The 27,044-nt window shown below is 43.9% G+C and overlaps 1 protein-coding gene and 1 pseudogene across 3 annotated transcripts in view; one reads left to right on the forward strand and one right to left on the reverse strand.

The window, feature by feature from the left end:
* The window catches only part of LOC134909157 (glypican-5-like), a 437,429-nt gene extending 423,355 nt beyond the window's left edge, over positions 1 to 14,074 (forward strand). For all 3 annotated transcript variants that reach the window (XM_063915669.1, XM_063915671.1, XM_063915672.1), the window contains one exon: positions 13,092 to 14,074. In XM_063915669.1, the coding sequence (XP_063771739.1) occupies positions 13,092 to 13,303 (212 nt within the window). In that variant the 3' untranslated portion in view covers positions 13,304 to 14,074. The remainder of the gene's footprint in view (positions 1 to 13,091) is intronic.
* Positions 4,624 to 4,742, reverse strand: LOC134912711 (5S ribosomal RNA; annotated as a pseudogene).
* Positions 14,075 to 27,044: the final 12,970 nt, after the last annotated feature.

Here is a 27,044-nt window from a genome sequence, read left to right on the forward strand (position 1 = left end):
AGCCAAGAGAGTTTTGACCTCTAGCCAAAGGATCCCTTTTCACCCAATGACTGAATGCGAGGTCATGCCAAACTACCCACGGTGGTATTGTCACCAGTTTACCACCCTATGCAATGCTGTAATGATGCCAAAATAATGATATAAACTAATGCTCTAACTCTCCTTTTGTAATGAAAGAAGGGCTAATACTGTTATTGGTTTCTTTACCAGCTTGTGGTCCTTCCAGTAGATATCAATCAACTTAATACTGACTGAAATCAGATGCATAACAATTGTCTATGTGTATGGCGTACCACAATAAAATGTCAAAGACAGACAGTTGTATTATGTGTGTACATCTGAGGCGGAACTTCTAGCACTTCCAACAGAATGATTAGTACTTCTACAGGTCTAATCTGAGAGGGATTCCAATGATCCACATAATGAAGGATAGGGGGGTTAACCCAGCATCCCTGGAGAGGTGTCTGGTGTTGAGAAGGACAGTGATGGAACGGCACATGGTGGTGTCTATCACCGCACTGACGCTTTCTCTGGAATTTATTCCTAATTATCTTTAATGGCAGTCTGAAAGCTTTCCATTTCTCTTCCTCGATTTGCTGAATACAAATATTATCCCTAGTATGCAGCGTGCATGCTAATTACACAAAGGTCTGTAAAGCCTTTGAAACAATTACTACAATGAATGAATACATACTTACTAATAACGAATATGTTATTTAAAAAATGTTTTGTGCATTTAAGTAAGTCACACAATGCATTAACAGATCATTCACCACACTCAAGTGCTGCAATCTGGATTCAGACTTAAAGAGGAAAGAGTGGGCATCTGATTGGTGGATAGCTGACAACCATTCACTGTCTAGCTGCAGTCTGGGAGGCAGGTAGAGAATGCTACCTGGCAGCTCTGTTTGTGTGTAATTCACAATCACAATCAGTGGCCAACCAGCATTCTCTACCTGCCTCACAAGAAGCTCCGGAGGCACCAGCCAGGTGGGCCCAACCAGAGCCGGCCATAGGCATAGGCAAACTAGGCAATTGCCTAGGGCATTTGATATGCCTAGGGGCATCAGCAGCTTCTGCTGATTAAAATGATATGCAGCATGCCTATATTCTGTGTGTAGTATTTCATATGCAGATACAGCCGCAGTCTCACACAGTATATAGGCCTGCCTCATATCATTTTAATCAGAATAAGCTGTTTGTGCATCCTAGCCACATAGCAATGCAAATAAAATGCATTTTCATTAAAAAAAAGGTGCCTAACGTTAGCATTGAGGCAAGATTTATGAGGACATCTGTATTCAAGCAGAGGCAGAGGTCACAGTGTTAGTGGCAGTGTGACTGCTGTGGGCATGTGAGTAGGTTGGTTGTGCAGTAGTGTTCGGAATATGTGTAAGGAGCATTATGTGTGTCATGTAAAAATGCATTAATAATGTGCAACATATGTGTAAGGGGCACTATGTGTGTCATTATGTATATAAGGGCATTAATAATGTGCGGCATATGTGTAACAGGGTACTACTGTATGTGTGTCATTATGTGTATAGGGGCACTAATAATGTGCAGCAAATGTGTAGGGGCACTATGTGTGTCATTATGCGTATAAGGTCATTAATAATGTGCGGCATATGTGTAAGGGACATTACGTGTAAAAGAACATTAATAACGGCTGTCATAATGTGTAAGGCACATTATGTTTATAAGGACATCTCATATGTGTAAGGGACATCACTGTGTGTCATTATGTGTATAAGGTGCCCTACTATGTGGCGTTGCATATAGAAAGGGCACTACTGTGTCGTCTAATGTCAATAAAGAGCAATAGGGTGTGGTGTAATGTGAATAAGGAGCAATTCAGTGTGATGTAATGTGAATAAGGGGCTCTACTGTGAGGAGTAACGTTTATAAAGGTAAAGTGATACTACTGTGGGATGTAATATGAATTATGGATGCTATCGCATGATCAAATGTGAATAAAGTTGCAGTACTGTTTGGCGTAATTGGAATTGGGGTTACTATTGTGTGGCCATGCCCCTTGCCAGCAAAAACAACCCCCTTTTTGGTCTGTGTGCCAAATGTGCGAACTGTTCCTATTTAAAATATAGGGGGTACAAACCCCAAAATAAGGACTGCTATGGATGAGGGGTGATGGTGCTGGGCAAGAGGTGCAAGGTCAGAGGCGGAACCAGCGGTGGTGCTAGGGGGCACCAGCCAAAATTTTGCCTAGGGCATCATATTGGCTAGGGCCGGCTCTGGGCCCAACCCTCCGATGCTCAAAGGTCTAAAGGTGCATACACACGGAGCGATATAACTGAGAGATTTTGACTATATAGTCAAAATCGCTCAGAAAGTTAGTGCATATCGCTCTGTGAGTACACAGCCAGCGATAGCGATGCGCATCCCCGCCAGGTCGCTATCGCTGCTAAAAATAGACTGTGCAGGCAAGTCAATTTTGGCTAGGTCGTTGGAAAAGAAAAAGCATCCCCTTGCTTAAATGAGTTAGCCAAAATCGTCCATAGCCAAAATCGCTGGAAAAGTTAGTCAAAATCTCCTACTGCCAGTTCATGGGAAAACGCTCAGTCAAAATCTCTCATAGTCAAAATCTCTCCGTGTGTATTCACCTTTAGGAATCTTGGGATTCTGGGCATCTGCTCAGTGTTCCCATTTATTAAGATGCCGATACCTATGGAATATGAGATTTTTCTTTTCTAGATCAATAAAGAGAGAAGAAGGCTCTTGTTAATTGAAATCTATTTCAATAAATCTTAATTAATTATGAAATATGCTGTTAAGACATACTTTATTGCGATATTAAATTAAAAAAACAATGTGATTACCCATTGAAAGATACATGATCCAAATTGAATATAGTGAAAGAATATATGATATGTGTATAGAAAAAAGTAAAAATGTCCTGGTCCTGTCTCACTGACTAGGGTATTCAATTATCCGCAAATTCGCGGCAATTTTTCACCCGAAAATTTTTCGCAGCAATCGGGCGAAAATTGCCGCGAAAACGCTCCGTTTTAATTCCAAACGGGTTTCACCTGAAAATTCTTGCAGTGAAAAGTGCAGTTGAAAATGGGGAAATCAGCCTGTACCCCAAAAAATGCTAAACTAACATAGGAAAACAGAAGAGAAGTGTGTTAGAGATCACATTAGAGAGTATTTGGGGACTTAAATTGTGTGAAATGGCTGTTATATGCATTTTAAAAAAAAATGCAAAAAAATGATAGAAAGCAAGTTTTTTTGAGCAAAATAAATGCTCTCATTAAATTTGGGGTACATTAAAATGGGTATAAGTATATATTTGGGTCATTTTAGGGTACTTTAAAAAAAAAAGTGGAAACAGACCGATTACTCCCATCTGCAAGCCTAAAAACACCTGTCCCACTCATAAAGCACCCCAATATACCTGTCCCATACCTTGAACCCCAATTTCCATCACTTTGTACTTTTTCACCCCAAAAATGACATGTCATTATTGGCCAATTAAAAATAATTAAAAACCTCAACGTGCCTAATTAGTCATTAAGAGGGGTGTCCCAGGAGTTCTGTACCAAGGCCCTCATTCCGAGTTGTTCGCTCGCAAGGCGAATGTAGCAGAGTTACACACGCTAAGCCGCCGCCTACTGGGAGTGAATCTTAGCTTCTTAAAATTGCGACCGACGTAGGCGCAATATTGCGATTACAAACGAGATAGCAGTTTCTGAGTAGCTTCAGACTTACTCTGCCTGTGCGATCAGTTCAGTGCTTTTCGTTCCTGGCTGACGTCATAAACACACCCAGCGTTCGCCCAGGCACTCCCACCGTTTCTCCGGCCACTCCTGCGTTTTTTCCGGAAACGGTAGCGTTTTCAACCACACGCCCATAAAACGCCGTGTTTCCGCCCAGTAACACCCATTTCCTGTCAATCACAATGCGAACGTCGGAGCGATGAAAATGCCGTGAGTAAACTTACTTTCTTCATAGTAAAGTTACTTGGCGCAGTCGCAGTGCGAACATTGCGCATGCGCACTAAGAGAATTCTCACTGCGATGCGATGAAAAACTCTGAGCGAACAACTCGGAATGAGGGCCCATATCCAAACATTTTTACCTTAAAATAGTGACTTTTCCCAACTTTTCACCTGCATCAGAGTAGGTGATGTGAAATTAGTGAAAAAATGATCACGATAAATTTTCCAGGAAAATTGAATAGGCTGTAATTGCGTTTCGCGGGAAAAGTCAGTTTTTTCGCGCGAAAACCGGACTTTTCACGCGAAAAGTCTGTTATCGCTGCTAATTGAATATACCCCTATGTGTGATAAGAAAGGCTGTAGACACTTTGAAGTCCTACACCCATTTCAGCCCGACCAGTACAGACAATCTGTGTTAATGAGACCACTGTGTGGTAGATTGAGTATTGTGTCTGTATTGAATAGGTCAAAAGAATTTTTTTCTTAAAGAGACAGTGCCAGGTTCATGCCGGTCACCCTAAAACGCACATTTTTACAATTCTTTTGGAATCAAAGGATCAATTAATGGTAGTCTGACAGTAACAGGAAATAGTAATAGAAGAATAAAGATAAGTGGTGATACTGCTGTTGGTGTCATATAACGCACATCATGTGAAATGATCCCAGCTCTACAACACTGGGTATTCCCTGTGAGTCTCCTCCTCAGGTACTGACCCAGCCCAACACTGTTTGGCTTCCAAGATCGGACGAGATCGGGCACTGGCAGTGTGGTTTGATAGTACAGAAGATAAGTGGGTTTAGACACCAATGAGAGTGCACCTAAATAAAAGAGTGTGACAGTGGTCACGTAGGAAACGTGTGGATCTGCTTTCTACGTTAGGCTGGATGCATCAGTACCCACTCACGCAGGACCGTGCACCCTGGATCATAGATGAGAGTCCACAAAAAAGAGGGGAATGAATGAAGAAGGAATTGTTGAAATTATGTAGATACAATACAATATCTATTGCAATGATTCCCAAGCAAAGAAAGTTACTGAGCAACAGCATAAAAATGTATGCACGTCATAGTAGTTATAGGATCCTTGTATTGATTGTTATAGGATCATTACCCCACAGGTAAGGAAACAGAACAAATTGTACACTGCAAAAATGCCCATATGCCTACTAATGAAGTGTCTAGAATTGGCTTAATAGTAGCTGTTTCTATTATTTGCACCTATGAAAATAATAATTGGAATAATAACCTGGCTATGTTGTATATACAATCTGTATTAATAACAAAAAAAGGATAGAGTGGACACATATATATGTATGGACTTAAAATAAGCCCTTAGGGGTCCTCTTTATAGGGACACTATTAGCTGTGATCAGATAAATGCTTCATTGAATACAGATCATCACCAGGAAAACCCAAATCAAGACTAATAAAGACAATTATTTGCAGGCACACAAAGTGTGCATAACCTGTAAAAGTTCCAGCGACGGGGGTGTCGATCCATGTGCTAGGGCTGGCGTTAGTGAACCCGCTATGTCCGGAAAACGCGTTTCACCCCGCAGGGCTTGTTCACTCCCTGGCCATCTTGCTGCCAGGATCCAGGCGTCGGTATTGTGACCGGCGTTCTCCTGACCACCGGTTGCACATACCCAAAGCATTATGGCCATTATCTGTCATAGTCTTGTTGTCTTTTTTTATGTGTCCAGAGTTGAGAATGGGGTAACTTATGCTTTTTCTTGATTTGCCAGAGGCAGATGATTATAACTGGTGGCATCAGTTTGTCACATCAACTTCTTATATTAAATCAAACGGATTTAACCAGTTTGAATTACCATTTTTCAAGTGTTTGAGAGCAAATAGTCAATTGAAATTTGTACCCAGACATTAGCAGATTTTCATTCCATCCAGAAAGATTGGACAGATAATCTTATAGTGTGTATCCAGCTGACTCTAAACTATTCCTCAATTCTACAGACTTGTTTGTGTACCTGATATTCAGCCAGTTGTATTCTATTCTCTTGAAGAAGTACACCTTTTTCCCTGAAAGATTTCTTGGAACCTTGTGTGCAGTTAACCTCTGATATTCCTGCAAGCAAGATACCCATCTTCTGCATGTACAAGTTCAGTTTAACTATTGCATGCTAACTTTAAGTTGGCTTCATCATTCCAGCCCAGTGTAGCTAGCATAGTGAGTACATAGTGTAGTGTGTTCATTTTCTCAGATAGATTACAGGTCCCAGCTTAAGCATAGACATTACCAGTCCCAGCCTGGTCATAGGCATTATTGGTCCTAGCTCGGTCATAGGCATTACTGGTCCCAGCCCAGTCATAAGCATTGCTGGTCCCAGCTCGGTTCCACTGTAAAGCATTAATTTTCCCAGCCAGGTTCCAGTGTACGCATTGCCGGTACCTGCCCAGTTTCAACATGAAGCATTACCGATTCCAGCCCGGTTCCTGTATATTCATTACCAGTCCCAATTTGGTTTCAGTGTGAAGCATTACTGGTCCCAGCCTAATTCCAATCTGGTCTCCAGTGTCACTGATCCCAATTTAGTCTCCACTGTCAACAAACCCAATCCGGTCTCCAGTGTCACCACTCCAAATCCAGATTCAGTCTTACCAGTTCCAGCCCAGTCTTCTAACCTTCCTCTTCCTATTATCTTTCAGCCTTACCTCTTCCTCTCCAGCAAGTGGCAACATTTGTATACTTTGTAATAATCAGGGGTTAAAGTGAGCCGGAACGGGCCGGAACTGCGTTCCGTCAGTTCCACCAGGAGACGGAACGCAGTTCCGCCTCCCCCGGCTCACCTAACCCGATGTCCCGGGCGGCGCTGCAGGGAGATGCCGGGCGCCCGCTGAGATCGCGTTACCAGCGGGCGCCCGTCTCCCTCTCCGCAGCGGCAGCCGTAGGCAGGAGCTCAGTACTGAGCTCCGGCTTCCGGCTCTGTCAGTGCGCGCTATGGGAGAGACGTCATGACGTCTCTCTCATAGTGCAGAGGAGCGGGCGGCGAGAGAGGACTGGGGCGGGAGCGGGGCTAGGTAAGTATAGTTCTCCCCCCCCCCTCCCTCTCTCCCTCTCCCCCCCCCCCCTCCCTCTCTCACTCTCCCTCTCCCTCCCTCCTATATGTGTACCACAGGCGTTTCTACTGGGGGCCTTTACTACTGGGGCAAACTACAGAGGGGCAAACTACTGGGGGGCTCTAGTACTGGGGGCAAACTACTGGGGCAAACTACAGAGGGGCAAACTACTGGGGGGCTCTAGTACTGGGGGCAAACTACTGGGGGGCTTTACTGCTGGGGCAAACTACAAGGGGCAAACTACTGGGGGGCTCTAGTACTGGGGGCAAACTACTGGGGCAAACTACAGAGGGGCAAACTACTGGGGGGCTCTAGTACTGGGGGCAAAGTACTGGGGGCCTTTACTACTGGGGCAAACTACAGAGGGGCAAACTACTGGGGGGCTCTAGTACTGGGGGCAAACTACTGGGGGGCTTTACTGCTGGGGCAAACTACAAGGGGCAAACTACTGGGGGCATTACTACAAGGGGGCAAGCTACAAAGGGGCAAACTACTGGCAGCATTACTACTGGGGGCTAAACTACAAGGGGGCATAATTACAGGAGCTAAACTACTGGGGGTATAACTACAAGGGGGCAAACTACTGGGGACATTACTAACTTTGGCAAACTACATGGGGGCTAAACTACAGGGGCTAAACAACTGGGGGCACAACTGCAGGGGGCATTACCACTGGGGGCTAAACTACATGGGGCAAACTACATGAGGGCAAAACTACTGGGGGCATTACCACTCAGAGGCTAAACTAGAGGGGGGGGGGAATAAATTGCTGGGGTCATAACTGCAGGGGCATTACCAGTATGGGCATGACTACTGGGGCTAAACTACAGGGGCTAAACGACTAGGGGCAATACTACACAGGGGCATTACCATTAAGGGCATTACTGATGGGGTGCACAGCTAATGAGGGCATTGTAAAGGGGGCACTTCATAAGGGGCACTACTGTTGGGGGCATTGCATAAGGGGCACTACTACTGTGGGCATTGTATAAGGGATGCTACTGCTGGGGGCATTACTGTATGGGCCGACAAAGAAGCTGCGTTCACGGTCCGCCCTCCGTCGCTCCGCCCCTACCATCGCCGCCGCACTGGAAGCCCAGGTTCCAGACTCCCAGCTGCAGCGGATCTGGGACCAGGCCGGCTTTATTATCCCTGCCGCTGCATCGAGCTTCTGTGACCGCGGCACTACTAGTTCAAATCTGTCGCTGATTGGCTGCCGGTCCGCAGCAGTTTTGAAATATTAGCGCCGTGGTCACAGGAGCTCGATGCGGCGGCAGGGATAATAAAGCCAGCCTGGTTCCAGATCCACTGCAGCCGCCCTCAGCCTCTTCTGCCGCCCCGCCCTCGGACCTCTGCGCACCCACAGCCTCCTCCTCCGCACTATCTCCGAGGCCCACAGCCTCCACGTCACGCCTACCACAGCCTACTCATCCACAGCACCGCAGACCACCGCCGCTGCTAAACAGGTAATCTAACCTGCTGCCTTTCTCTCTCCCTAGTCCCTACTGTATTCCCCTGCTGTCACTTTCCATATCCCTGCTGTCACTTTCCATGTCCCTGCTGTCACTCTCCCTGTCACTCTATAATGTGAATTTCGGCTCATTCTCTGTGCTATAATGTGAATTTTGGCTCATTCTGTGTGCTATAATGTGAATTTCGGCTCATACCGTGTGCTATAATGTGAATTTCGGCTCATACTGTGTGGTGTAATGTGAATTTCGGCTCATACTGTGTGGTGTAATGTGAATTTCGGCTCATACCGTGTGGTGTAATGTGAATTTGGCTCATACTGTGTGGTGTAATGTGAATTTGGCTCATACTGTGTGGTGTAATATGAATGTGGTTCATACTGTGTGGTATAAATGTGAATTTCGGCTCATACTGTGAGCTATAATGTGAAAGGGGTCCTACTATTGTGGTGCATAATGTGTATAAGGGGTATATGGTGTGGTAAACTACACTGAAGGGCACGCCCCCTTTTGCGTGACCACGCCCCCTTGTCAGGAGTGCGCGCGCCTTCGGCGCGCACATAATTGCACCCTTCACTTTTCCATACCCCCACTTCAAAATTTCCACTTGGGTACTACTACTGTGGGCATTATTACTATTGTGTGACCACGCCCCTTTCTTTTTGAGAACACACACACTTTTTGCTGCGCGTGCCTACGGCGCGCGCAATACCTTTATTTCATGGGCGCCGTGTGGAGGGGGGTGAGTTCCACCACCTCTCTAGGACCACTTTAAGCACTGGTAATAATCCATATCCGCTTTCGTCAATACAGTCCAGTGGTCACAGTTTCTGTGCCCACAAACAGATTCAGTCTGACAGATCCTGAAATTTATAGCCTCCCTAATTCCTTTGGGAATCCTAATAAAGTAGTTTGGGGCCTGCACACTAGCTGTCCTCTTAGGCAATTTTGTTTCAAAAGTTGGCATTCCCAGTAAAGGATTACCGCTGGCCTGAGGTGTAAGTACACTGTGTATGACAGAGCTAATCATCTATTCTGCAGTAGCCATTATTCCATCAGAATGTTAACCATTATCTGTGTTCAATAATTTCATGGACAAACGTGGGTGTTTTGTCTTATTCTGCCTTAATGGGACTCTAAAACAAACCTACAGCTGCTCCATTGAGTTCAGCAAGACCGCACATACTGAAGTATCCCTTGGGCCCTTGACGAGGAAGTCATCCATATAGCGGATAGCTGAATTAATCTCTAGAACTCACTCTAAAGGCTTCAGAAATGCATTTCATTTCAAACAGCCCATAGACAATAATTTACCAGCTTTTCTTCCCACAAATCTCCATACAAGTGAAAACATTTACTATGTACTGAGTATACAAAAAAATGAAAGCAGACAGACTCAATGGGGGGAATTCAAATGTTTGAAAAGTCGGTTGGGTGTCTTTTTTTTGGGGTCTATTAGATAGGAAAAAACAGACACCCAACTGACTTTTCCAAAAATAAGTAATAGTAATATCCTTGCACCAGGACCTGAGACACCAAATTGCTGCTTCAACTGAAATACACAGCACAGAGTAAATCTCCTCACTAATCACATCATTCACTAGTCAGGCCTTGGGAATAACAAATGGTGGAAAACTGTAAACCTCCTAGTACCTTTTTTAAAAACCATCTCCATGAGGATTTAAACAGTACCCAAAGGTGATACCATCCACTCCAATCTCACCTCTTAATTAATTTAATTATCAGTAAGGGGGCAATATGGATGGTGTAATGGTTAGCATTACTGCCTTACAGCACTGAGGTCATGGGTTTGATTCCCACCATACCCTAACTGTGAGGAGTATGTATACTCTCCCCGTGCTTGTGTGGGTTTCCTCCAGGCATTCCGGTTTCATCCCACTATCCAAAAATATACTGGTAGGTCAATTGATGCCTGATCAAAATGATCCCTAGTGTGTACGTATGTACATGGGCAAACCAGGTGGGCCTAGTGGGTCTTATCTGCCATCAAATTCTATGTAACTGGCTCTGGGTAGTCCATATCTGAATTAAGATTATTACACATTTTCAAACCGTTAGACTCCCTGTAAGTGAGCGGTAAAGCCTTTTCCTGTAGCAATGCTGCCTTTGTAGCCAGAAGTGTATTGTATATATTCTTTCCGGTGGTGTGCCCTTTTTTCTGCAGTTTTGCTATGCATGCACGGTTTTCCTTTCTTGAAATATATTGCTAATAGGTTAAACCTCACCACTTCCTGGGCTTTTTGCTCAAGGTTCAGAGCCCATACCTGATGCACTGGCAGACCCTCATAAAGCTGTTCTAAACCCTTTGCTGGAAATCATAGCCTTGTCCAGAAAACTAAAACATGTTTTCCTGGACGGGACCTTTATTAAACTAAAAGCCCTATATGAAGACTACAGAACAGAGCCAAGCAGTTGTGTGGCCTCTTCTCCATTTACACTAGCCAACATGGCATATGCCTCGTACCTACTCCCAAATGCCCTGAGGATTTATTTTTTTTTAGTCCCTCCTATCAAAATGAACAACAATTGTAGCTGTTGGTTGGAACAGTGTTTTGTAAGGCAGTACCATTATCAACCGACGGTGGTGTGATACTAATAGATTGAGAAGAGACCATGTGAAATGAAGGCTGGAAACATGAGCTAGTCTTATAAATCTTAACACAATCAGCTGATGGCAGCAATTACTGACCTTCACCATTTTTCTTAAAAAAAAAAACCTCATCCCTTTTCTGGTTCTAAAGAAGGCTGATGCTTATGTGTTCCACAGCCATGAGTATCTGCCAGCTTAGTGTAGCATCATGGTCACTTGAAACTGAGCTAGGACACCTGCTGTCACCAAAGAGGCAGTCAAGATCACCAGAGAACAGAACAGAGATAGCAGCAGCAATGGTTGCTGGGCCCACTGGTTCCAGCAGCTGAATTGAGACGGTATTCAGTAGATCCTCCAAACAACCCTTTCTTTGGTGTGATGACATTCTTCGCCATTACCATGAATTTCCCACTGTCTTCACATATATATGAGACAAGATGATTATGAGGGGACCAGGGTGTGGGGCATTGGTGATCTAAAGTGCCACCATCACTAACTGGCGTCCACATGCCCTAACATGGTCTACTCATAGGAGGTACCCACCTTCTTACTGCATCAGGGACTAGAGAGTGTATGAGTAACAGCTTCCAGGTGGGTTCCCCATTAAGGGCCGGTTTATGTGCTATAGAACATTGCATTGTTGTGTATGGTAGAGTATGTCCATGGAAAGGAAATTATCCTGTCAGGGTTTTTACCAGAACATCAGTTTCAACTCAATTAAGTATTGGCTTTGGTGGAAAAACAATGGTACATTTTAAATAGCTGCAATACAGTTGTGTAACAGAAAATGATATTGCGCCACTTGTGGGGTAAAATCTCAGTAAAAAAAAAATTATTTAAAAGAGCACTAATATTGATTAAAAACACACACGTACCTACTTAAAGGTGTCTGCCAACCCTTAAAAGTGCAGTACAGGCACAATACTGCTGAAAGGATATGGAATGGGGGGATATGGGTATCGGCGAATGGTGTTGTTTAAAACAAAATGAATTGATAAAAGATTAAGATTTATGAGCCAAAAAATATATAAAATCAACAAACAAGCTTTTTAATATATAAGTGGAATAAAAGACAGAAAATTTCACAAGTAATGATAAAAGCATAAAAATCTCTGTAAAAGGTAAGGAATTCGGACTTAGCTTTTAAAAATAGGCAAGTGGGGTCACTGCAGGGAACCCAACGCGTTTCGTCTCAATCAGACTTCTTCAAAGTACAGTATTATTGATTTAACACTTCTACAGTATACTGTATGTTACTTTTACTTACTTATTTTTTATTGTGTCCTTATAGTATACAATACCAACCAATCAGATACTATTTTTTCTAGTGAAGTGTACAAAATAAAAGCAAATATGTCACTGAATGCTGAGGTCACACCACCCTTTTACTTTGTACCAGATTTCATGTGTGCCCCTCTGACTCCTCATTTACATCTATAGTAATCTGTTACAGCCTGGAGACTGCATTGTTTATTCTTCTCTCACGAAGATGCTTTCGGAACTTATGTGAAATGAGTAGTACATAGCATACAGCCTCACTCCGGACTTGGTTTACATTATAGAGAGCCCGCATAGCAATAGCAAAATGTTTTGTTCATTTTTCAGTCTTAGTTTTGATCTGCGTTTACTGTCATTTTATGTTTACTCTGTTCAGCCCACACCCATACCTGTAATCATGTTACTGGACACCAGTTGTAGAACTATATGGGGGCAGCCAATATGGATCAATGACAGATTAACCCCCTTTCCTTGAAAGGCTAAAATGGCATCACTGTGCCCTGTAGCCAAGATGCCCGCCACGTACTGTATGTTTCTTTTATCACTTTATTTTGTAATCTTTTCCCAGCATGTTGTTATAGTTATGTTCACATATTTGAACAGATGTACTGTGTTTGTTTTCTTAATATTGTAAAATACTGTGGAACATTTTAATAATTTCATTTGCCATTCATTTCCATGATTTTTTTGTTTTCTCTAGGTACAAAGAAACGGACTGATGATTCCATGGTCAACAAAACTATGAATGTTCCTATCCTCCATAATCCAAGTGCCACCAAAACACCACCGAAACAGAGGAATTCCTCAAGTTCCGCTAATAGATTGTATGGTTGCTCAGCTATTATTGTGGCTGCCTTATTAATTATGTGTCAGTTTATATCACAGCTTTGCAGTGCTGCAGCTACATTTTAAAAATCTGCTTACAATCTTTTGACGCCTTATTCAAGTGAAGCAAGAAAGTAGCTTTTTAGGACAAACGTAAAGAGACAGCATGGACCTAATGCTGAGTGACCTTGGATGAGTCAGCCCACAGTTTAAATGGGATGACAAGCTGGCAAGCTAGACATATGTCTTGGGAACAGTAAGGATCGAGGTGACAGATAATAAACAACTCTCGCACCTCGAGCAACATGAAAACAAACTCTCAGTTATTAAGCGGATTGGTTTCACAAATGTGATTTACAGTTTGGAAGTGAATCTTGGACAAAATCACAGTGGATGAACGTTCACAGTCCAATTCCTAATTTAATAACTTAGAGACACCTGCCTTGTAAATAAACTACCAGGACAGGGCTGGAGGATACATTTCTACTGCTGTGTGTGTCAGATATATGAGTTTAAATGCACTTTAGAAGCCATTAAGCAAAGATGCGCTTCCCATTACAGATACCTCTAGAATTCTCCTCTTTGGGATTTGTCACTTTGGTTCCCACTTTTAAAACCAGCAACTATCTGTGTATGTCACATGTATTATTTTATATCCATTGCCTTCTTCGTATCTCCGTTTAGACAGAGCGTTTTTGACATGGTGTCTTTTTCTTTTTATAAGTAATATGCCATGAGCACAGTACAGTATGTCGGGCAGGCTTAGGAACAGCAGCATTAACATCATTAATAATAATCAATAAACATAAAAGTCGTAGGTCTAGACAACTGCAGGCAATCCTGTGGGACATAATGAAATGTGTGTTACTATCCTTGTTGTGCTGAGACTGGCAGCAATACACTAGTACACTTCTCACCTATTGTAGTTATAGGACTCCTAGCGCAATAATATCCAATGTGTTTTCTTGCTTGCTGAAATCTTAGGAATGACTAAGGACCCATCAGTGGTAACAGCCTTCCAGCTTGTTAGAGCCTGATGTCATAAAAGCTTGTGTTAACATGGAAATGTTGTTCAGCGTTCTACCATCAGTAGCAGAACACTCAGGATATAGAAATGTTTGGGGATAATTCAGTGACTGCCTATCAACAGCTATCCTTAAAGGCTTGTTCAGATTGACTGCTGTGATTCACACTGGCCCTGTACAGTCGGTGGTGTATCCAGCAGTGATACAACATGTTCTAGACATAGATGATAAATGGGGCCAAACTCCCCAGATAAACCATTAACACTTTACTAGTCTAGGCCAGAGCATGCGTGCTGATCTGGGGATGCGATGCAGCTGTCAGTGCCCCAAATATCCGCAGCATGATTGACATGCATGCTGCGGCTACAGGGAGCATTCCAGAAAATGGTGTTCTGGGCATGCCGAAACCACTGGCAGCATCCTTGGACACAGCTGCACTGGCCTGGGCAGCCTGATTTTGCAGAACATCCTGAGTAAACTGGTGTATGATAATGCAGTTCATCCGATGCTGCGTCTTCGAATGCTGTTGCGTATCAGAGAAGCCAGAAGTGGGCATCTTATTTATGACCCCTCCTATGGATTTAACAAACACCTCAGAATCAGCCACTCTGTCACTTGAATGTAAAATAAAAATGGTGAAGCGTGAGTAGTTTAGCATTACATTCAGTATCAGCAATGATGACACCAACTGGAAAGTGTGCGCGATTCTACAGTTTCATGGTCTAGTGTATTTTAGCGCAATAATTATACTTACAGTAAAACCCATTTGCATCCTAATTACTGCTACAGCTCCAGTATGGAGCCACACACTGCACAGCCAGGCTGCATTGCTCTGTGTCCGAGCTGCTGGGAGCATTCTGGGAGCTGGCAGTACATGGAGAGGAAGTCCTTCTACTTCCTCCCCTATAGAATCACCTCTACTGAGCTCTGTTATGGGGTCCAACCACTAGGCACGCCCCTGAGTGATGGTGTAATTGCTTCTGGTGGAGGGTAGATCAAGGAGGCAGGACAATTCACACTAGAGCAGCCGCAATGTTTCCTTATGCTGCTGCTGCTTCTTCTTCCTGTTCTTAAACATTCTAAAGTTCAATGGGGCAGATGTATTAAGCCTGGAGAAATGATCAAGCAGTGATAAGTGGAAGGTGATAACACATCACCCAATCAGCTCCTAACTGTTGATTTACATATTGGAGCTGGTTGGCTGGTGCGTTATCACCTTGCACTTATCACTGCTTTATCACTTCTCCAGGCTTAATACATCTGCCCCAATGTACTAAAAGCAAACTAGTGTTCCTCCAGTTTGAGTACAGTCTGGCCATGGTGGGTCTACCTACTGATCAGTGTATATCAAGCAATGATCTGAGAACAGAGGGCAAGTCAGAGTAAATTCAGAGTGCCATCCCTAACAGAGTCCCATTATGTTGTCTTTCAACAGAGATCAGTGAATCTCACCCTGGTGCAAATATCCACATTGTTTAAATGAGAAATGTAAATGCCGGCCCATTCACTTTATCCCAACCAGAGTTTTAAACTCAGTGCTTTCTAATCATTGATGACAGACCGAGCTCTGTTAAAACAGTGGCATGCATATTCAGATTTGGCTTAATTGAGTTTCTCAAGCCAGAAGAGTGAATTGAAATAAAAGCAGAACCTTTACTTTCCATCATCAACATGGCCAGCTATTGCCACTGCTCCCTGAGTTCTTGTAGTTAGGTACCTGTGCTGACAGGCCCATCCGTAAAGACAGCTTTATCTTTGTTTGTTAAATAGTTGTTATTGTCCTTTATATTATTTAGGGGATGATGCACCAAGCATTGGAAAGAGTCGAGAAGTGGACTAGTGGAGAAGTTTTCCACAGCGACCAATCAGCTTTGACGTAGCATTTATCAAGTATGTTTATAAAATGATAGGTAGCAGCTGATTGGTTGCTATGGGCAACCTCTCCAACGGTCGACTTCTCCACTCTTTTCACTGCTTCATACTGTACATCACCCCTATATCACTATGCATCAGTAGAGTTGTTATGAAGATAACATTGAAGATTTAAGAGTTGGAAATAATATATTTTGAGGAGTACACCATTTTTAAAAAGCACTATGGACCCCTGGGGGTAAATGTAATAGGGTCCGAGTTGCCAGAGGTGTGGAACTTCGGGCAAGAATGTCCATTTTTTTTTAAAGCAGCAATTATTTACAAAGCACAACCAACCTGATTTTGCCTTGTAAATGAAGTACCGCATCTCTAGCAACCCTAACACTATTACATTTACCCCCAGTAGTTTTTGAACAAGCATCAGAGAAACCAAGAACAGCAAAGGCTAAACCTATGAATAGCCTGCCGCCTGTCAGGGCACTAGCCTGTCTCCGGGAAAAGAAAGAGCTAGCAATGGCTGAATCCCACTTATGCCTCCAATCCACTGCACTATTCTCCTCAAATGGAGCTAGGCAGAAAAGAAACTGTTCAGCTGTGGTCACTGTAGAGTGATGCAGGTAAACAGCTGTGCACACCTCATTGCAGGTAGGTAACGGGGAATTCAGCGTCTACCTATCATTGCATAGAATGTATATGATAAATGCTAGTCAAGATGTGATGGGTTGTTATGGGCAACTTCTCCACGTCACCAGCTTACGGTTACACATTGTTTTACTGCTGCTGTGATGCCTGAAGGCTTCTGACTAAACAATCAAAATGTTTTAAACTGTCCCATAGAATGAGCACCTGATTCCACCAAATTATGCACATTTGTTAGGTATTCCCAGTCCTACCACTGACACAAAGCAGTAACGTACATCCACACAGTGCTGATTTCAGCGAGACTGTCCTCCTGACACCCCACAATTAGGATCTTAGTCCTGATTTCAGCAGGGGAGGAGATTGTTGGAAGGTATACTGCTGCTGTGCACCATGGAGGCAGGCGACTACACCTGGTGAGGCTTAAAAAATGGTGGTTTTGTGGAAAAATACAGTTGCTGAAAGATACAGTATCAGTATGAATTTCTCATCATCCCAGCTCTACTCAATGGAGGAAATTCAATTCTGGGTGAAGGGTGCGAATTGCCATTGCCTCAGTGTTAAAACACCAGCAACTGCACCCTTTTCCCGTCCAGACGAATGCCTGATTCGCACAAAAATGCTTGCTACCATAAGGGGTAGCGAACACTTTTGTGTGAGTTCCTGCTGCCGCAAAGTGCAGCGGCTGCCGTGCAGGTTTGGCCAGGTGAAGGATTCGCCGACAATTGAATTTCCCACAAAGATTCTAAGGAGTCCATGTACTAAAGCCTTGGAGAGAGTGAATGGAGATAACGTCCCAAATGTATTAAGCCTTACAAAGTGATAAAGTGGAGATGGATAAAGAGTGATAAATGACCAGCCAATCAGCTTCCTAGCTGCCATGTCACAGGCAATGTTTGAAAAATGATAGTTAGAAGCTGGTTGGCTGGTACTTTATCACTTTTTATCAGTCTCCGCTTTATCACTTTTTAAGGCTTAATACATTAGGGCCAAAGTACCAAACAACCAGGTCCTGTCATTTTTTAAACAGCCTGTAACATGGCAATTAGGAGCTGATTGGCTGGTACTTTATCTCAGTCCACTTTATCTCCAAGGCTTAGTACATAGACCCCTAAATCCCACAAATATAGAAATGCAGTGCAGGATGGTGAAGCATAAGCACACCGCTGGACCGTCTTTCCTCTATTGCGCCATGTAACTGCGCATCTCCAGCTTTGATTATGCTGCACTGCACATACAACCACCATTGTTGTTGTTGTTGTCCCTATTTAGATCATGAGATGTCTATCAGATAAAACTAAGTCAATTTACAAATAAATGTTGTTCAGTCATCATTTACTAAAGTCTGCATCAGTAACGCTAGTTTACACAGTATAGTAAAGAAATTTCCTTTCAACTGTGCCTGTCACTTAGACACTTTGGAGGTAGCCATTTTGTGGGCATAATCAATAATCATAGGAATGTAGCCTGCCACTGGCAACAATCACTGACATGCATGGCAGCCTGCACCATGATGGGTATTGGGTTAGCCAATAATGCTTCTGTTTCCACTCTCACTCTGGAATTCTCTTATGAATTGCACTGGTTCCGTACGGCTACGTACCTTCATGTATGTAGACTGTTTGCATAGCACATCAAGTGTTAGTCTGCTCTCAGGAGTGTAAACAGCACATAAAACCTCATACTGCTTTAAGGCCACCTCTATTAATGAAGTCAACTTCTATTTCCTACTAAAATAATTTCTCATTTATACCTTAAATTGTTAGAGGTTTTTTTAGAGGAACTTTTTATTATGTTGCTTGGCGTGCACCTACAAAAGCAGTTCGTCACCAACATGGAGGCATAAAGTGCCCTACTAAAAGTATAGAATGATCCTTGAAGGCTGGCCAACCTAAACTGGTGCATACTTCCGAAGAGAGGAAGTGTCCGCAGAAAGGAATATACTCCTATTTTAATACGCTTACTATTGCCTCTCCAAACTACAGCTCCTCCTCAAACATTGTCTTGCTCAGTAAACATATGCTTTGGCAAAACTCCACTGTATAATCCTCCATTGTAAGCGATAGGTGATCTTTAGCTCACTAAAAGTATAAGCTGCATCTGCTGTTATTAATGTATTCTCTCACTAAAAGCATACACAATTTAAAGGTGAAATTACTTGTTTGATAGCAGACATCTCATTGGACGTAACATCAAAGCCACCTATAGACTATCAGAGATGTGTGGTGCAACATGAATCTATGAGACACCAGACATAAGACAGTAACTCACCATAGAGTGAGAAGAGAGGTAGTGCACAGAGTTAGGGAGAAGTGCGAAGGGGGAGTGAGCAGAGAGGTGCAGTAGTCCGAAGAGGGGTGATCAAACAGGTAGAGTGAAGCCGGAGTGTGTAGAGAGGTAGTGAGAAGGGGGGGTGAGCAGCAATGCAATGCCTCACTGGCTACCGGTATATGTGTAAAGGGGAAGTAAGCAGAGAGGCAGTGCGAAGGGGAGGGGTGAGCAGAGAGGTAGTGAGAAGGAGGGGGGGTGAGCAGAGAGGTAGTGAGAAGGAGGGGGGGTGAGCAGAGAGGTAGTGAGAAGGAGCGGGGGTGAGCAGAGAGGCAGTGCGAAGGGGGAGGGGTGAGCAGAGAGGTAGTGAGAAGGGGGGGATGGATGAGCAGAGAGGCAGTGCGAAGGGGGAGGGTGAGCAGAGAGGTAGTGAGAAGGGGGGGTGAGCAGAGAGGCAGTGAGAAGGAGTGTGGATGGATGAGCAGAGAGGTAGTGAGAAGGGGGTTGACCTGCAACGCAGTGCAAAGGGTAGGTACAGTATAGGTCATATTATTTTCATATTTGAAGAATAAATATTAGTCTGCACAGAACACCTGATATCTCTGCACACTACATGAATAACAGTTGCTGGGGTGTCTGCAGTATCCATAGACTTTCATAAAGCGGCAGCCAGTGAGGCCATATTATCATGGGAAGACGTAGAAACGTAGTTTTATCCTGCAATAACAGTGAATAAAGACTGTCTCAGGTTTGGGTTATCATTATACAATATATGTACTGAATAGCTGTCAGCGCATTGTCTCTAGCTTAGTCTGTGTAGGCAGCAGCATGTTTTGCATTATAATTTGGGTCCCGTCGTCCTCATCATTGACAGATTATCCATAGTGGAATAAAACGATGTGTAGTGGAAATGGCAATCGTTTAGGCGTGCTACATATGTGTGTCGTGATAATTCTAACTGACAACTGTGTAAACATCGCATGGGCGCCCACACGCTCTTAATATTCTGTTTACTTTGTCACTCATCTTTCTTCTGCCAGTTTTCTGTGTACACTACCGTAAGGGTTTTTAAAGAAAGTTTTAATAAAACAGTTTTTTTTTCTGAATTTTTGGTTTCCTACAATTCTATTCAGAACCGAAAAACCTTTGCTAGGACTGTCAGCCCCACCGGAGCCTCTACATGCTACTATTCTGAATGGTAATACGTACAATGGGGCTAATTCAGGTTGGATCGCAAATAGCGATCCAACTGGAATTTTTACGGTCGCCCCGCGGGCGCATGCGCAGGGAGGGGGGCGTCAACGCTCCATTTGCTAGGCAGAGACGGAGCTTTGCGGGGGCGGCAGCATGAAAACGGGGGCGTGGCTAGGGTGGGATTGGGGTGGCTGCATGACATCACACGCAGCTGCTACGATCACAAAGATGGTTGCGGGCCTCCTGCGCCGACAGGAAGCTACCCTGTTTTTAATGATCACGCTGACGCTGCAGTGTGACCACAATTTCAGCATGGTCTCAGAGGGGGGGGGGGGGGGGGGGGAGTGGATAGCATGCTGGACGGCCTTGCCCTGTGATGGGCGGCCCCCAGCATGCGATCAAAAGGATTGCAAATTCTGCTACTCAGCAATCCTTACTGAATCGGGTCCATTATCAATGTGACATAGTGCATGGGGCAACTGTGCGAATGCATCTGACAATGCCATGGTGGCATGTTCATGTAGAAAGCAGTCATGTATCTACATGTCACCCTGCGCCTGGGATTATACATAAGCAGCAACACTCCTGCGAGATGGAGTTATGCTGCAGGACTTTTGTGACATACAGTACAGACAACTGTGTGTCTGTCTTATAGTATTATCTACATGATAGAGACTATGGACCTGATTCAGATACGTCAGAAGCTGTGCCCCCTGATTGACAGGCTGCGGCTGCTTGCCAGCCAGGAATGGGTGGTGATGGTCAGCGTTCCTGAAAACAGGGGGTCTGTCCCATTTTCTGGGAGTGCCGAGGCCACTGTCTGCTAAGACAGCCATTCTGAGTAGCCTTACACACGAACTCTGATGGTTAATGCCATGACCGATGGTTGCGATGCTGATCCGATGTTGCACCTTCAGACTCAGCACTCGGATCTGCGATGCTGCCAGTGGGTATCTTTTGTCCTTAGATACCTCCTTGGGTGAATGCTCTATTATTTATCACTTCAATTCTGGCTCATTAACCAAATATGGTATGGGGTAAGTAGTGACCATTAATATAAAGGTTTACTTGAGTGTAATAAATGAAAAACGATGCATCATTTGCAATTCTATATAATCTTATCACGCATTGGTAATCCCCATGCAGTAGCGGAACTAGCGAGCGGTGGGCCCAGGTGCGACAAAATGCTTTGCCCCCCCCCCCCCCCCCCCATCCCATCCAAGTCCACAGTCCACCCCCTCACCCCTGGAGAGGATCTGGTGAGGGGGACCTGCTCAGGGCCAGAGAAATGGATACCTAGCAACAATGCCGTAACTAGACATTTTAGCACTGTGTGCAAGAAACGGCATCGGAGCCCCACCCCTGCATGCAAAACAGGGGCAGTGCGCGGCTGATAGAGTCAAATATTTACCTTTGAACATAAGCTATATACTTATTATGAACTAGTACGCAATCGGCGCACGGAGGGTACGCACTTAGCGTAGCAGACGCTTAACCGTGGGCACGACGCACGAGCGGCACGTACGCTGTCGGGCTTACACTTGGTATCGAGCACGCTATAGGCGGTCCGAGTACCGTACTGCTACGCTGTTGGCGTAGCGGACGCTGTGCCGTGAGAGTGAGACACGAGCGGCGCTGACGCTCACTGAATGACACTGTAAAACCTTGTTTGACAACACACTGTAAGGGTATGCTTATACTGTAAACCTTAATACTGTAATATTACCACAATGTAACGCTTATTGACCTTGATTATATGAAAGCTGTTTGAGCGATTGAGACGCTCAGAAACCCTTTACAATAACTGGTGAAACACACAAGACCTGGTAAGGTTCCAACACCTTCGTAGAAGATACTTTAGTATAAAAAGGGGAAAAACAGTTACAGCTTATACACTACAGACCTAACATCAATACCTAAACAGAATAACAAGAAATAAATGTGAACAATAGCAAACGATAACAAACAGAATAAACACAAAGAGAATAAAATGGCAAACACTTAAAGGATAACAAAATGAGAACGAATGGCGTACATAAAGAATAACAAAATGGCTACAGAGAAACTTACACACGTGGGAATGATTCGCTTGCGCAACCCGGATCCAGTCCTCCAATTATCAGGTAGATAAATGTTGATGAGAGAGGGAGTGAGAGCTGGTCCGGCTAGGGTGGCCTTTATATACACATCATACAGTACAATACAATGGGCCCTACAATCTTATAGTTCATTGGACACAGGAATGTGTCTCTGCATTATAACAAAAGGTCATAGGTGGGTTCGAACAGGTGGGCTGTGTCTATTTCCAACTGCTCAGGTGGGAGGTATCCTCAGGATTCCCGCCGCATGGATAATGAACAGTAAATACAGTAAATGTCTAGAAACTACTTTTAAACATAACTATACGCAGGAGCGGACAATCTCTTCCTAACCAACACCGAAATGTTACATTTAAAATACTCTACAGTTGGATACTAGACATCACCGTTCTACCTTTGTCTGACACTTCATATCATGCAAAGAGGAATTTCTCTGTCCAAGAACCGTTTACACTAAACATACTTTCTGACATTGTTAAGGGAAATACTATCTATAAAACACACTATTTAGGTTAAATATATTGCGATCGAGTCGCTCGCTAGACGCTCACAAACTCCGCCGTAAATACACATCTCCATGCACAGGAGACGTCGGAGCGTCCCTTACGCAACCTGAGGGGATGCGTACGCACGGGGGGTGGGTGCACGAGCAGCGGGCATGTGCATTGGGGTTAGTACAAGGCATTGTGAATCACGATATTTTTCGACTTTGACAGTCCACCCTTTGGCAGTCAGCAATAACTGCCACTATCTAAATAATCAAACAGAAAATATATATGTCATGAAATACCTCATTATGATTGGGAGTAGGGAGGAGAGGAGGAGGTGGGAAATGTATGACCTAGTAAGATAGTAATAGCATGTGTGTATGAAATCCATGTCTGAGGGGTCATGTATCATCGTGCCGTACGTGTTCTAAATCAAGCTTCGAGGTATTGCGAAGTATTCATTGAATCCTTCTTATCCCGTATTAAGGATCTGTGGATGGGCTGTCAAACTCTACCGAGCTCTTTTCGGCTTTTGGTTACAACAAATGGGGTGAACATTAGTTGATGATACATGAAAGGGGAAAATATGTGAGTGCTAATATATGTGCCTATATTACCTGTCGACTATGTGTGTCACTACCTGAAGATAGTAGAGATGAAGATAAGAAACATGCGTTATAAATGCATTCATATGATTATGTATGTGGTCGCCGATTGGGGTCTTGTTGATGTCTTGTCCGGATTGTCGTGTCTTTACTGTAGCTTTGCGGTAATTGACAAACAAAGCTTCTTCAAGTGTCCATAAAATTACAGTCTCTAAGGGTCCATCAGGTGTCGGTGACACAGTTCATCAGTGGTCTGTATAAAGGGTCATCAAATTCTTCTTCCAGGTGGATTTCTTGGTACCTTGGAGAAAATCAAAGGAGAAACGGGTGAAAGAAACGGACCGTGGAATCATATTTCATCACATCATTGTCTCGATTGACGGGTCATACATTAAACTAGTAGTTGTTACAATGCCCTCGCTCCTCAAACTCATCAATTTGGTACTACGCTTGCAATTCATTAAAATCCGAACACATCTGAATACCAGACCAATCAGTATGATAACTCCCAGGATACACAAGAGGAATTTTCCTACATCCATGATACTGCCTTGAGCCCATTCTCCTAAACCTGAAAACCAATTTCGTGGGTTCAACCATGATACCCAGCCGGTTAGTTCATTACCCACAGAAGCAAGTGTAAGGTTGTGTCTCCTTCGGAACTCCCACTTCAATTGCAAGATATCGTCCATCTTTTGATCTATGACCTCGGTTGGGTCCTCAGTGCTGTTTGTGATATACGTACAACACTTTACACCATACTGAGTTGCTAGGGTGACACAATACCCTCCTGTCACTGCTGTGAGGTAATTTAGAACCATCCTGTGCTGGATCAGTTCCGTTTTGTAAGCTTGCAATTATCTCCCAGTATACCTGAAGGTGTCATCATACATCTCGGTGATATTGTCTATCAGGTTCGCTAGCGCGGTAATATACCTATAATTTATAACTCCTCTGGCGATACGGGTGATATCTAACGCGAGTAGGAATTGAATCCCGGTGGATTCGTGAATCAAATCAGAGGCTGCATGCTCTGTCCTATCTATAAGGTGTCTTTTTACAATGTGTTCGTAATGGGTGTGAGTGTAAGGAGCTTGAGCATTGCGGTGAACATCTTTCATCTTTTCATGGGTAATGGTCATTACTTCCGGTAACACTCTTCCAATGTAACACAATCCCTCTGAGTTTGGGGCAAGCCACTTATACGCCTTCCTCCCACATATGAAATATGCATCATCGGGGAGGACATATGGGAAAGAATATGCCATCACCATATTACAAACCTTCCAGGTGAAAACTCCTATCCTATCTCTCATCTGACTAGTACACGTATCAGGTTGTATGATATGCGCACAGTATCCTGGTGATACTTCTCCAACTCGCATGGGCCTACTTCCTAGAGTGTACCTATATTGGAAATATCTTCCACTGTTGGCTATTTGGCGTATAAGTTCTGAGTCGATGGGCATTCTATCGGCTCTGTGTGAAAATGTCATGGTTTGGTTGTTCCATGTCACTTCCCAATTTCCCGGCTTTCGGGGATTGGAAATGTTAAAACATATTAGGGACCTATCTACATGGTATTGGTGGAGCTTCAAACTAGGAGGGAAAGAAATATTAAATTTCTTGTCCACCGGTCTCCCACCCCTTAATTCAAGTACCTCATCTATCGTTAAAGGGTATGGCACTAGTCCTGACTTTCTATGACCTTGAGGTACTTGTGAGCACACCCAGCATTCCGTTTGGTTTAAAACCTTACCCACTAATGAGTGATAGTCACTCAATGGATGACGGTCCATATTGATATTAATGCTGGACTGACATCTCTGGATGCACCCGTCCTCAACTATGTTATCACAATTTCTACATATGCCATTCTCTTCAGCTAACAATCCTTCACAATGTCTATTAATGTCATGGCTACCAGATCGTTTTCTGATACTCGCCTTTACTCGGTGATTGTGTTGCTCTTGGAATTCTACGACTCCATCCTGATCATCAGAACCCATTCCAGATCCTTTCTCGACCTCACTGGTACTCTCACCGAAACAGACTGCTCTGGTCAACAACAGGGTCAACAGGAAAACACGAACTGCAGTCTCTTGGGGCTAGTCCATCTTACAGGAGGAGAAAGAGAAAGTTGTAATGGGGGAAAGAAAACAACTATGAGGGAAAGAAAACTTGGCGCGACAACCGCCTCCGATCTTGTAATTCTCTGTGCTCAGGTGCCGTGACAACAGTCCTGCCTCTCAGCCTTCCCGGAACAGACACTCCAATGATATGGTTTCCTCCACACTCTGTTCTATGTCACGGGCTTTCTCTGGGTCAGCAACCTTTTTACAGTGGGACGAGTGAACCCAAGTCTCTCTCTCGGCAACCTTCAATGCTGTTGTGCTGGTCAGTAAGACTTGGTACGGTCCTTCCCAACGGTCAATCAGGCAACCTGAGCGTAGAAAATTCAGAATCATTACATAATCCCCAGGTTCAATGTCATGACAATTACTGTCTGGCAGATCAGGAATCACTAGCTTTAGATTGCTATTCTGATTCCTCAACTGCTTGCTCATCTTAACCAAATACTTTACGGTTACTTCATTGTTACATTTCAAATCATCCTGGGGGTCAATCATAACATGGGGTTGTCGACCAAAAAGAATTTCAAAGGGGGACAGATTAAGAGGGGACCTGGGAGTGGTTCTGATGCTGTACAATACAAGTGGCAAAGCTTCTGGCCACAACAATCCAGTTTCAGCCATTACTTTGCTCAACTTGTTCTTAATAGTGCTGTTTACTCTTTCCACTTTCGCACTCGCCTGTGGGCGGTACGGAGTATGCAGCTTTATTATTAATTCCCATTAATTTGCACATTACCTGAAAGACTTCACCTGTAAAATGGGTACCCCTATCACTTTCAATTATCCTAGGGATACCATACCTGCACACAAATTCCTGCACAATTTTCTTTGCGGTAAACGTAGCGGTATTTGTGGCAGCGGGGAACCCTTCAACCCAATTTGAAAACACATCAATACAAACCAATACATACTTCAAATTTCTACAAGGTGGCAATTGTATGAAATCAATCTGTATTACCTGAAAAGGGCCGTCCGTTGGCGGAATATGGGATGGTTCTGTTGGTATTGCCTTTCCAATGTTCTTCCTCAAGCAGGTAAGGCATGTCATTGCCCTCTTGCTCGCATGAGAAGAAAATCCTGGTGCGCACCAGTAGGCTCTTACCAATTTGCACATACCTTCTTTACCTAGATGAGTCAGCCCATGTGCCGCCTCTGCTAAACTCGGAAGGTATGCTTTGGGTGCCACTGGCTTACCCTGTCAATCTGTCCAGAGTCCTGAGGACTCCTGGCCATATCCTTTTGACCTCCAGACTGCCTTTTCCTGTGGCAAACACAAGTTCTGCATTTCACTTAATTTCTGTGTGTTGATGGTATTGAATACCATCAGTTGTGTGATGTCTGTCTGGGGGTATTGGCTGCTGATTTAGCAGCTTCGTCTGCTCGGCTGTTACCAAGTGACACTGGGTCTTGACTGTACGTGTGGGCTTTACACTTGATAACAGCCACTCTGTCAGGTTCCTGTATCGCTGCTAAAAGTCTTTTGATGTGGGTTGCATGTGCCAC

The sequence above is a fragment of the Pseudophryne corroboree genome, chromosome 4, assembly GCF_028390025.1.
Source record: "Pseudophryne corroboree isolate aPseCor3 chromosome 4, aPseCor3.hap2, whole genome shotgun sequence".
Lineage (NCBI taxonomy): Eukaryota > Metazoa > Chordata > Amphibia > Anura > Myobatrachidae > Pseudophryne > Pseudophryne corroboree.